Source organism: Cygnus atratus, chromosome 2 (genome assembly GCF_013377495.2).
Source record: "Cygnus atratus isolate AKBS03 ecotype Queensland, Australia chromosome 2, CAtr_DNAZoo_HiC_assembly, whole genome shotgun sequence".
Taxonomy (NCBI): Eukaryota; Metazoa; Chordata; class Aves; order Anseriformes; family Anatidae; genus Cygnus; species Cygnus atratus.
The window spans coordinates 96,371,565-96,385,211 of record NC_066363.1 but is presented as its reverse complement, the minus strand read 5'-3'; the positions used below and the strand labels follow the sequence as shown (position 1 = coordinate 96,385,211).

Genomic DNA, 13,647 nt, shown 5'->3' with positions numbered 1-13,647 from the left:
TTTTATGCATTCATAAGAAATGTGTCCTCCATACAATTTGTAAGTGATCTCGGAAATCATGCAAAAACTCTTCCTACCAGGCACTAGTCTACCACTTATTCAAATGTCAGTGCCCTGATCAAGTGTACTTGGATCACCTCTTGTTCAGCGTACCAGTTTGGCAAGACCGGCCTCAGTGAATGCACATCATTCATATCTCGTGTACTATGTTTTCATTCTGTCATAAGAGGATGTAGTAAGTGAAGAGGACTGGACTTTCTAGTGGTGTTACTATTTAAACTCTGAAATCCTATCATGAAGGAAGCAGGATAAGACATCTGCAAGCTCAGTTTCCACCAAATGAATCTCCTGTCCCCTCCAGACAATAGAGTTGAACGCCTGTGCCCTAGCAATCAGCTGTTTGCCTTCCAGGATATTCTAACATGTATCATGGAAACCCTGGCTATAATTACAGCAGTCGTTCTGGAGACATCATGCTGACTTCCTGACCGCATTAATTAATTAACAAAGGTATCTGGAGACCAGCCAAAACCACTTAGGAACCGTGCCTTTTGTTCAGCAGATTTCCAAAGCAGTGTAAAAGCATTGCCAGATTTTCCACAAAATGTACAGCACTTTTATTCCAGTTCCTGTCATGAGTAGTCACAGTAGCAAGGATGGAATTCAGGCTGATGAAAGGCACTCTTGGGGACAGAGACCAACAAGTTTGACCCCGTTGGGTACATCGCTTATTCATTTCCCTTACTGCAACTCTGTGCATCAAGATTGTCAAATATAATTCCTGAACATGAGAGAGAACGAGTGTCTTTTATTTGTGTGTAGGCAATTGGCTGAAAAGCAGGTTCTAAGTGAGAGAAGTCAGTAAAGAAAGACTGCTTTGGTCTCTTGGTAATCAAAAGTTTCTGTGTTCATAGGGTGTCAGTTTCTAGGGATACTGATCAGCTCCACCTAAGAAATAATATATGTTAACTTTTCACGGGTTTCTACTGCTAGAAATGTTTCAATTCAGATCCTGACAGGCTATGATGGTTTGAACATGTTTTACGATGCTAGGCTGTATGTAATTGTGTGCAGCGTAAGTTTTCAGACCTTTTCTTGCAGCCCCTCTAGTTATGCGTCAGAATGAGCTCTTTTTCAGTGAGCTACCAAGTCAACAGAAAGGTTGCAGTATCGTACTATGTTACCATGGTACAAAGCTAACAGCTTAAAGCAACAAACACAAAGAATAGACTCCTTTTTGCCTTCCTCCTTTACAGAGACATTAAGAATAGGCTACTGAACTCATACATTCTATCTCACTATTCAAGGATGCTAATCCAGAGTATCACACTCGTAGACACAAATGTCCTGCAGCAGTTATTTCTCTCTGTTTTCAAATCAAAGTGCCACGTAATATCTTGCTAGGATGAGGGTAAGGGAAGAGGGATGGAGAAATAAAATTCATTCTGCTGCTTACAGCCCTCTGCTACGTGTCAGTTGGGAGAGGTGTCTGATCAATAGATCACTTGTTAATATACTAGCACTTCACTATTTAAAAAAACACATTGGTTTGCTCATATAATTATGAACATTGATAATACATGTAAAAAGCCACTGGCAGCCAGGTATTAGCAGTAGGATTATGGGTGGCCTTTTGATGTTTTATTGGACTACCGTTGGTCAAAATACATTAGATTCAGTAATACTCAATGTATAGAATTCTGAGTGATCAAGGACAATGTCAAAACCTTTGCTCAAGATGAATCCAAGTCCAGTGTCAATATTCAGTGCCTTCTTCCTCTAGAAAAAAGTAATCTTTTATTATGCTTTTATTTTTATTATGCTTTGATTATGTTCTATTATGCTTATATAAATACATGCTTTTTCATCAATTCCTATCATTTCAAGAGTTTTCTAAAATTAAGAGAGACCAAACTAATCACTGCAGTTCTGTATAGTTCAGCTCTGGTGTTGAAACCTGCTTCCAGTGATTATTCTAACGTGGACATGATTGCTTAATACCAAGATCCAATATTTTCTCCAGGCCTGAAATTGCTGCACCCAATGACATTGCCCTACTGGCTACTATTGCCCTATGGATAGTATTGTCTTGCCGTAGTCCAAGAAACCCTCATACAAACAGTCTGCTACCAGAAATACTTATATCCCAAGCATAACAACTTCTCAGTGTGGGTGTCACGTATGATGGCATGGCTTAGACCTGATTCAAGCCTCAGTAGCAAAGATCTGTGAGTATCCGCTCTTCACTTAGGTATATGGACCTATTGCTCAGGTCTTTTTAAAGCCTGTTCTCCAGTGATTCTGAGTTGTCGTTCACCCTAGGCACTTGTATTCTATTTTCTATCAATCCTTTTTATTTTAATATAATAAAAGATTGGCATTGTTTAAAGCTGGTTTTACCTGGGATTAATGTCTACTCTCTGTATAGAATGTCCCTTACCAGAAACCAGTATTGAGAGACTATTGCATACTTGAAAAATACCAGGACTGTTATCTTTACCCTACGTGAGGTATTTTTTCAATGTAGTGATATCAGTGCTAATCATTTGATAACCCTCCATCTCTGGTTTCCAGATGTTTTGGAATTGAACTCAGCTCAGAATTCTAAGGTAACTGCGGCAGGTTTATGGTTTATTCATGTTATGCACAAGAACTTAAAGAATTGTAGGATTTATATGGAGAGAACAGTGTTGTTCTAAGCAGTATTACCTACCTGAAGCACTTCCATGACTGCACTGAATCTGCAACATCCCCCAAAAGCGTAACTTTAGAACATCCATTCTTTGGGTTGTGAGTTACTGTACTTCAGTAATATTTGTTGATCATTAGTAAAACAAATAATCAGGCTACACAAACCATATTGTAGTGATAACGACATTTTCTTTTAGCCCTTTCAACCTCAAATACTCTTTCATTCTGTGAAAATATAATTAAATCATATTTCATGTTCTAACAAACTTTAATATTCATCTCGTATTTATTTTTCACCATGCTTGTAAAACTTGTGAATATTGTGTTCCAGCAAACTGCATTGCATTGGAGTGCCTACTACAATAATCCAGAGCATGTGAAACTTCTCATAAAACATGATTCAAATATTGGAATCCCTGATATTGAAGGAAAAATCCCACTTCACTGGGCAGCTAACAACAAAGACCCTAGTGCGATTCACACAGTGAAATGTATTCTGGTAAGAAAATCTATCATGTCTTTTTGCTATTCATTACTTAATGTGATAAAAACATTTTTGCTTTCTTGAAATTTTTCATTCAAGTCCACTGGCTCTTTGAAAATTGAATCATTTGCTTTTTTTAATATCAATAATTTTTTAAGAAGTCATCTTAGATATGTTTGCTATATTGATGGGAGTTTCTTCTTAGTTCTATAGGTGAATATCTTTGCTCTAAATCATGGTTTATGTATATTCTTTTAATTAGCTTGATGTGTTTAACTGTTCATTTTGTGGGGGAGGGAGGGAGGAAGGGATTGCAAGCTCTCCTGGTTAAAATGTCCAAGTCACATTACTCATTTCAGTTACATCTTGCACAGTGAATTCTCTGTTCTGTGTCTTGTCTTCATTATTTGAAAGTTTATTGCTAGTTAATTATGCTGAAATATCAAATCTTGTCTGTTTTGTCAGAACTCTAGGAAACAGTTGATCATTCATCAGTCAGCCCTTGATCAGTTTATTGAGAGACTTTCCAAATATTTCTTCTGTACAGACTAAATAATTTTTCGTTGATGACAGATTTTCTAGTTTCATTTCCTACACTGCCATAATAAGTACATTAAAATCATGTCCTTAGCTTGATTTCCACCTCAATTTTTGTTCTTTGTAAAATCCCTGAGTTTCACTAACATGGAAGGGTACAGAAGTCTCAGTTAAATTTTCCTCTCGTATTACAACAGTCTCCCTGTAACTCTGTCTTTCAAATGAGTTTCAGAACTAGACACGTGTTGGTTGTAAGCTAACTATAATGACTTCCATGTCTGTTTAAATCTGCTAAAAAGCAGATATGGACTGCTGGATTAAAATTTAGACTTTTCCAAACTTTAGATAGTCAAGATAAATGTTTTTAGAAGTCGCAGTGGATTGGCCCCAGCCAACAGCCAAACAACCACACAACCACTTGCTCGCTCCCCTCCTGTGAGGTGGGGAGGAAGGCAAGACGACTCATGGTTGAAGAGGATGCCAGTTTAGTAGGAAAAACAAAAGCTACATGCTCAAGCAAAGCCAAAAAAGGGATTTATTCACTATTTCCCATCAGCAGGCAGAAGTCAGCCACGTCCTAGTACGTAGGTCTTCAGCATGCTTAGCAGTTGCTTGGGAAGACAAATGATATAACCATGAAATCTCCTCCCTTCCTGCTTCTTTCCCTGAGCCTTTATTGCTGAGCATGATGTTATACGGTAAGGAATTGGGGTCAGCTGTGCTGGCTGTGTCCCCTCCCAGCCTCTTGCTCACCCCCAGCCTCCTTATTGGGAGGAGACAGTGAGCAGGGCAGGGCGTGAAAGAGAAAGTCTTGTCACTGCGCAAGCACTGGTAAGTAATAGCCATATGCAGGTGTGTTGTCAACGCTATTTTAGTCACTAACACAAAGCCTAGCACCATACCTACCACTAGGAAGAAAGTTAGCTGCGTCCCAGCCAGGCACATTACAAAAGTTCAAAAATATTTATCATCTTTCTCAAGGTGTTCTCAGAGATTCTCTTTAGGTAATTGAGAATCCTGACCATGGTAAAGTGTTTATTTTTTTGTTTATTTCTTTTCCCCTCTGACGGCTAAAAGAGCATATTCTTGTTTCTCTCTAGTCTTTTTTTGTGCATCAACTGAATTCTTTATATTCCACCTGTATAAGCTTATTGACGGGAGTAGTATATTACAAGTTAAAATGAAATAGTAATTTAGCTTACAGGATATGCTGTGAAAGTTGATGATTCAGAAGCATTACTAGATAATCTATCTGTAGATTGAATGTGGTGTTAAGTATAAATACCTTTTTTTTGGTGGGGCCTTCAAGTTTAATCCTTTGGTATGATCTTGTCTTCTCTCCAAACTGATGTGGTTTTCCTACTTACCTTTATAGATACCTATGTAGCAGTGTTAAGTCAACACAGCTAAATCAGAGCTCACAATCCTCCCCTACTTTCTCAGTTATTTTTCATCATATTACCCAGCTCCAGATCTATTGCCCAAGCATTACCTTGGGTCCTCATTCCTCCCCCAGTCTTCACATCCAGGTTAACTCTGTACTCTTTCAAATTCTTCCTGCATGTTTCTAATGTACACACACATACAGTTAAAATTTCTGTCATCTTGTGTCTTAACTTACGTAATGGCGTTTCTAAATTCATTAGTACAGTCTTGTAGTGATAGTAGCGCAAAAGGCCTATGACTCTGGCAATGTTACTGGCGCTCTCCATTTTCTGTCACATCCAACGCAAACTGTCTTTGCTTTCATCACAGAGTGCTGTAAGCTCTGTGCTGTTGCTCAGATAGCAGTTGGATATTGATGTCTGCTGCTGGTCAATCTGCATTGGCAGTCTTAGTCTGTTGACTAAGTTACAAAAAATAGCATTGCTGTTGTTTCTGTAATGTTATCTTTAACATTGTGGAAGAATTTCACAGAAAAATACTTTTCTCCAGTGTCCTACCCAGAATTGCCTAGTGCTGCTTTACAAAACCTCAACAAAAGTTAAGCTGATGGTTTTATTGAGGCCACAGTCTATGATACTGAAAAATACTGTCTTGATTTTTCTGTGCTCTGCCATCTGTATGCACCCATTTGTTGTCTCATGTTTTTAAATTCCTAGTAAGGATTGTCGTTCTGTTTCATATTTGTACAGTACTTATACCATTGGGATAGTAAAACTAAGCAATAATGAAAAGAGCTGAACTGAATGCTGAAAAAGTAAGTTCAGTTTGCACTGGTGGCAGTTATACGCAATTGGTTACATCTCTTATCGAAATCCATGACATACAGTGAAAATGGAACCAATGAAATTTTTAGGACGTAAACATGCAAAGTAGGGAGAAACTGTAATCTGGAGATCCTCTCATGGTCAACTTCCTTTTCCACCTTTCCAGATTCAGCAGTGCTTGGTTACATGAAAAACGTTGGGAAGATTTAAGGAGAAAAGAACAGAATAAGGTTCCATTAATATGGTGGAAGCAACTGCTTAGTACTCTGTCTCTGTTTTATATCTCTTCTCTTTGTTTATTCTTCATGGTAAGAGACGTGACATTTATTTATACAACACTTTCCTTTGTTGCCTACATTCCATTGTTCTAATTGCTGCAGAAAGAATGTGTAGCTTCAGTTTCTTCTGTGTATTGTGCTTAAGGTATTAATGTAACGTGACAGTTTAATTGTGGCTAGTTTTACAGATAAAGCACTTATAACGCAAAGAAATTATGCTCTTGAATGCGAGCACAAAGAGGCCTACAAAATTTTTGTTCAAGTGGACAAAAAGGTCAAAAAACATGGGTACTTTTAGACTAGAATGTAAATAGTGACTCTGTCAATAAAAGATTTCATATCATTTTGGAAAAGTGATGCTGTGGATCACAGGGGTATGTTCTGTGGAACACCTGTGGCTTTTAGCCAGGAGTTTTAGGAGTCATGTATTTTAATATGTCCTTGTGCTTTGGAAGGTTCAAAAATTAGCTTTCTAGTTTACATCAATAAATTATAGGTAAAGAAAAGAAGATTTCTTCTTTTTTTTTTTTTTTTCCTGTTTTGTTCAAACAGGTTTTCCTCTGGTGCAGTTAGAACTGTGCATGTCTTCATTCATTTTTAGTCATTCTTAAGTGATTCTCAAAGATTGCTTCTGATTTTCCTGCAGCGGGCTCTATACTCCCCCTGCTGAGCAGTTTGAATAGAAAGGAAATAAGCATAGTAACAGTTTTCTGTTGAGCAGTATTACAGCTAGGGAAGAGCATAAGACTTCACTTTTCACTGTAATGGCTCAGATAAATGCTTTTGAATGCTTACTAGAATAGTGGTATTCATGCTTGGATTACTGTGGTTTGTGCATGTAACAACTTTAACTTTGATTTTCTTTTTAGTTAGAGATTCACATTTATCAACTTATGTTTTTAATAGAAAATCTGTTATTGTGCTAGTGGCTAGACATGGTAATGAACTACAATATGTTTCAAGTATGTAATTTTTTTTGCCTCCCCAAACATGGCTAATGCTACTGATTTAAAAAATGGCATCCAATTTTTTAGATATGTAAAATAGGGAACATGAATAGTGGCTACATGCAGTGTAGAAAGTTAGTAAATGTTTAACTTCAGAAAAATGAATCAAATATTAGGAAGTTGACATTTTCTGAAAATAAGACAGCAAGATACAAAGAATCAGGGCATTGCAAAGTAGGTTACTACTGCAGTATTAATGTAGCCAGATTGCATTTAAGAAATGTAACTAACTTTAAACAATAAATACATTTGGAGCTAATCTAATAAATAGAACATATAGAACGTATAGACTTGGTAGATTAATATTGGGGTAGAAACCATATCCTGACTTTTTGCCGCTTGATTTATCGTTCTCAGTGTTAGGTGTTAATTTTCTATGTAATATTGCATTTCAAATAATGCAAATACAAGTGATTTTTTCCTACATTACTTTATGAAGTACACAAATATGTTAAAAGTTGCAATTAATTTAATGAGAAAAGGATCAAGAACTCACTTTGCTTCATTAACAAGCTGCACTGATCACAGTCTCTCCCTCCTGTTTCATAAGTATATTGTGGGGCATGGTGTGGCACAGTATTTTCAGGATGATCGTTTTTCTTGGTTATCATGGTTTGAGACCCACTCTACTGTTGGAAGTCAGTATGGTTTAAAAATCTCAGGACTATGTTCCTTTTCTCTTTTGCACAGAATTCACACGACTTCAGTGAGCTGTTGTTTTGAATCACTGCAGATAAAACAGCAGACTTGCTCCCTATAGTTTATTTAATCTCTTGTTTTGACATATTACTTCTGCTCTAGATGCTTGGTGTCCTGCATCCTGAATTTCTATTGTTCGGTTTACTGTTGTTTTTAGAGCTACCTCTTTTTTTTTCTTTTTTTCTTTTTCTTGGAAAACGAGTTTTACAGCTAATATTTCACGGGGCTTTATCATGTTCTCCAATTGTGGATCTCTGCAGTGCTAAAATGATGTTCATTTGTACCTGTTATTTGCCTCAGAAAGAAAGTCAGGAAGAGCAATCTGTTTAGAAAAAAGTTGATGAGAAGAAATCATCGTAATATGAAACTATATACCTGCAGGCCTTACATGAAAGTAATCTAGCATATTTTTAAAGAAAATGTGATGAAACTTCAAGTTATATCTATTAATTTCTACGTTATATGATCATATGACTGATCATGATACTTTTAAAGATTTTGTATGTTCAAAATTAAGGTCATTACAAGTAGATACATTCATTAGAAGTACTATCCCTTATTTCTATCCTGTTAGCTAGAGACTGACATCTCTGGTGGATAGTCATGTAGTTTTAAAATACTAGAAATGTAATAATAACGAAAGCTGTAAGATTAACTTGTGAAAAAAGGGGGCTGTCCTAGGAGAAAAATATGTAGAATATTTCAAAATATCTCAACTTTGAAAATCAAGTAAGAAGATCCAGTTATTTTCGTAAGAGCCCGAGGATTGTCTTTTATGTATCTGTGTAAGGAGTCACTTGCACAGATTGACAATACCACAGGGCATGTACTGAAAATCAGATCTTGAACAATAATTACATATATATTTAAATAAAATTCCAGAAGAAATACTTGAAAATAGCTTGTGCTATAAAAAAAATTAAAAAATTATTGGTTGGAGAGCTATATCCTACTGAACAAGGATGACTCTATAGAAGATATCTATTGTAAGACTCAAAATATCTGTTGAGTTTTTCTCTTTGTCTTAAGTATTTTTTGAATTTTGTATTTTTTTAAAGGAAGCTGCACCTACGGAATCTCTGCTTAACTGGCAAGACTATGAAGGACGAACTCCCCTTCATTTTGCTGTTGCTGATGGGAATGTGGCAGTTGTTGATGTTCTGACCTCATATGAAGGCTGCAATGTGACATCTTACGACAACTTGTTTCGAACTCCTCTTCACTGGGCAGCCTTACTTGGTAAAATGGACAATGCTGAAGTTGTTTAGTTATTAATTGATTGTGGTGTTTAATCTTTGTATCTGTTTTTTATTTAATTAAGGCATTGCATTATGCTAACTAATCTCTTAGAACAATAATATTCAGTTTTTGCTAGACCAGTATTAGAAGTTTGTGTGTAGAATGTTGGTTTTCTTTAGCTCCAGATTCTCCAAAGCACTGTAAAATGCATTTTCTCAACAGGCTATATATATTCATGATTTAGTAACAATTAGTGTGTGTGAGATGTTCTTGTGTGTTCATAGGTAAAAAAACTGTTTTGTTAGGAAACTGGGACTGAAAAAAAAATGGTACTCTAGAGCAGGGCCTCCAAAGAGGTATGTATACACTCCAGACTGTACCTAAGACACTGCACTGAGGTGCATGAAAAAAATATCAGAACTTCTATTTATATTTATTTTTCATCTGGAAAAAAAAAAAAACTTTACTAATTTTTGTATGAATTGACACTGGCACCCTTACTCAGTCTGTATGTCAGACAGTCGTGTACAACTTGCAAGATGCCCTGAGAAGTGTTGGCACTCCACAATGGAGAGGGGTTGATCATTGTGTCTTCCCTTGTTCATTTGCTTTCAGCATATTGTGGTGCATTGCAGTTTGCATGTACCCAGTTAAGTAGTTTTACAGGTTATATTATCTAGTTTTTACTGAACTACCACTCATAAAATAAACAAGTGACTTTAAAAGATACCTGCAAAGTAACTGTGGGTAATACTGATAATGCCAATACAAGCAAACGTAAAGAAAATGGCAGAGTTGATGCTTCTTTTATTCCTGGGACTCTCCATCAGCCACTTTTTGAGGTAAAAACAAAGACAATCTAATTAAATCTGACAATATGTTGTCAAAAAAATTACCAGTTATGAATAAGACTATAATATCATTAAGACTTATCAAAGTCTTATCAAAGTCTATAAAGTTATCGATAAGACTATAATATATAATATTTTTGGGGTAATAATACACAAAAAATTACCAGTTATCAATAAGACTATTTGAAATATGGACTGACATCTGCTATAGTTAACAATGAACCTTGCCCTAGGTGCCTTGAGAAATAAACTAACGGTCGTACGAAGCCATCATGATTAGCAAGACATTAAAAAGCTAAGCATCAAGAACATGAAGACAAACCTCTACATTTTTTTTCCAACAGTGTTTCAAGTCATGTAATAAACAATCCAGTGCTTTACAAAATTTCACTAAACTAAATGATGAATCTTTGGCAACCTCTTTTGTTGTTTGTTGCTTAATAGCGAAAAACAAAAAGCTGCATACCGTTGGGGAAACACTTGTTCTGCCTGCGGTGGCAAAAATGGGTAAAATAGTGTGTGGAAAACAATATGGCAACAAACTAAAGTGCATTCCTTTGTCAGCAAATACTGTTGGAAGAAGTATAGAAAACATTGCTGAAGATCTGCAGAAACAGATACTAGAGCAAGTTATGCAGTGTGGGAGGTTTGTGGTACAACTGAATGAAATTACAGATATTTCTAACTGTCTCAGCTTTAGGTATTTGCTAGCTTATTCTTCAATAATGAAGTAGACAAAGAACTACTTTGTGAGCCACTAGAGGGAAGATGTACAAGAGAAGATATATTCTCAACATTAAATGACTTGATAAAAGCAGAGTCTATGGAAAAACTGTGGAACCAGTGACCGGGTGGCTTCTTTAACTGGAATTAAAAAAAATGAATTCCAGGGTGAAGTTGCAGAGCTAGCATCGCATGTGATATTCATTCACTGTATCGTTCATAGACAAGCTATTGCAGCAAAGTTGAAGCCAGAAGCACACAAAGTGCTGCAGGATTAATCATCCATGTGATTAATTTTATAAAAACAAGACCTTTAAATAGTAGAATCCTTTACAGTACTTTGTAATGAGTTGGGGAGTGACTGTGAAGATCTTTTGTTCACTGGCTTTCTCGTGGCAAAGTGCTTAAAAGACTTGTCAGACTATGATTTGTCAACATCAAATAACCCATTTCTTGAGCCTAATGACTTATCATTCTGGCTTCGTTTCAGCCTCTCCTCCTCCAATGAGGCATTAAAAATCTTGACTGGTAAAAGAATCAGTGGATAAGCTCATCAGTTTCTGTAAAAATTCTGAGGATATTAAAGTTACAATGGCTTTTGACTATCTACTGATTCTTGCTGAGGCTGTATGTTCATTCACCTTACCGAGTCCTTGATTTTGGGGATTGTTTTCCTTCTTTGCAGTATGATTCAATTACTCACAGACAATTTCTGTTGCACTTTGAAATGCTGATGTCTAATGTGTGTATTGACTATGGAATTACAGGCATAATAATATTGTTCCAGCCCCTTTACCATCTCGTTGGCCCTCTGCTGAACCCACTCCAGTTTGCAAGCATATTTCTTGTACTGGAAAGCTCAAAAATTGATCCAGTTTTGTAGGTATGTTGTAACAAGTGCTAAGTAAGCAGGGATCATCTCTTGCCTCTGGGCGTGCTCCTATTAATGTAACCCAGAATACTGTTACCTTTCTTTGCTACTAGGACAATGCTGCTTGCTCACATCCAGCTTGCTGTCTGCCAGGTCCTTTTTTGCAGTGTTGCTTACCTGATGCAAAGTGCAGGGCTTTTCATTTGTCCTTGCTGAATTTCACAAGGTTTCTGTTGGCCCAACCCTTCAGCCTGTCATGTTATCTCTGGATGGCAGCCTTGCCCTTGAATATATCAACTGATGCTTGCAGTTTGGTGTCATCTGCAAGCTTTCTAAGATTGTCGTCGGTCACCTGCTCCAGGTTACTGATAAAGATGTTCAGTGGGATGGATCATGGGAAAGATCCTTGAGATAGTTTGTTGTTATAGGTATTCAGGCATAGTACAACCCATTAATTGCTGTCCTCTGAGCTCCATCCAACCAGCATTATACCCACCTGGTGATCCATGCTCCCAGATTGTAATGCCCTAACTTGGATGCACAAGTACTGGGGGAGATACTGTAAAATGTCTTGCTAAAGTCAAGGTAAGTAACATCTGCTGATCTCCCTCCTTTCACAGATCCAGTCCTTTTATCATCAAAGGCAATCTGGTTGGTCAGGTATGACCTTCTTGATCCATTCTCTAAGCAGAGTCCTGGGAGACCTTCTTGGGGAAGACTGAGGACAGGAAGGCCTTGAGTACCTCTACTCCTCATCTGTGTCTGCTCTCACTAAATCACCCACACCATTCAGAACAGGCCCACATTTTCCTTGCTCAGCCTCTTACTGTCAGTGTAGAGGCAGAAGCTCAGCTCATTGGCTGGGATATCCCTTGCCAGTCTCAACTCCGTTTGAGTTTTGTCTTTCTTGACACCATCCCTATGTGCCCAAGTGATGTTTATAAGCTTCTTCTTAGTAGCCTGTCACTGCTTCCACCTCCTGTATAGCCTTTTTGCATCTGATTTCTGTCACAGCTTCCACGCTTAGCCAAGTTAGTCTTCTAGTGTGTCTATTTCTTTTCTTAAATATTGGGATGTACTATTCTAGAGCATGGAGGAAGCTGTCCTTAAATACTTAACAATGTTTGTGAGCTTCTTTTCTCTTCACAGCTGCCTGCATGGCTTCCCAGCTACCAGTTTTCCTGCATAAACTAAAATCTGCTTGCCTGAAGTCCAGGGTATGTAATGCACTACCATCTTTCCTCATTTCCCTCAGGATCTTGAACTCCACAATTTTATGGTCACTACAACTAAGACTACTGCTGAATGTCACATCCCTAGCCAATTTTTGCTTGTTCATGAATAGCCCATCTATCTGTGCTGGTCCTCTGGCTGGTGTGGAGAGAACAGTACCGCTCTCTTCCTCCCAGAACTCCTTAATGTGGTGACACAGATTCTCAACTGAATTCCATCTGCAGGCAAGGATACCATCTTCTGCTGCCCCAGCCTTAGCCAGAAGGAGTGGACTCTCCCTGCAGGCCAAGACATTCTCTCTCTGGAACTCTGTTAGGGTTGAGTCCACTGTGTGCCAGGGGTAATAATTTTGATTGGTTCTGGAGACCATGACCAGCATTGTGGAGCACTTGCACATGGCCATCAGCAGAATTTCCAGCCATACCTGCTCACCCGTCTATGCAGATTGCTGTGGAAACTACTGCTTCTCAGAGCTGAAGCCTAGGCCTGGCTGCTATAGAGGTCTCTCCCTAATATTAGTTGAATGGGTGCTTTACACCCACTAGTCAAGAGTCATCTGAAGTCTGATGGGTCAGAGAGTCCAACTGGCAAAGTGTCAGAGCACTCCTTGAATAGCTGATGGGTCCTTAGACAGTGCTGGAGCTTGCTAGAAGCTTCTAGAATCTCTCTTTCCCCCTCAGAAGCAGACACCCTGAAGTTCCTAGATAGTCTGGAAGCATAGACGAGCTTCTACTGTGTGAATGGTTTATCTGTTACCTACTTCAGTTTGCAGCACACAAGCAAGTCATCCAGTGAAAGCCCCTGCTCACAGCAGGCCCAGTTAG

The 13,647-nt window shown here is 37.9% G+C and overlaps 1 protein-coding gene across 4 annotated transcripts in view; it reads left to right on the top strand.

Moving 5' to 3' along the window:
- Nucleotides 1-13,647, top strand: part of INVS (inversin) — a 99,492-nt gene that overhangs the window by 43,462 nt on the left and 42,383 nt on the right. For all 4 annotated transcript variants that reach the window (XM_050709194.1, XM_035550618.2, XM_035550619.2 and 1 more), the window contains 2 exons: nt 3,023-3,190; nt 8,965-9,145. In XM_050709194.1, coding sequence (XP_050565151.1) covers nt 3,023-3,190; nt 8,965-9,145 — 349 coding nt within the window. The remainder of the gene's footprint in view (nt 1-3,022; nt 3,191-8,964; nt 9,146-13,647) is intronic.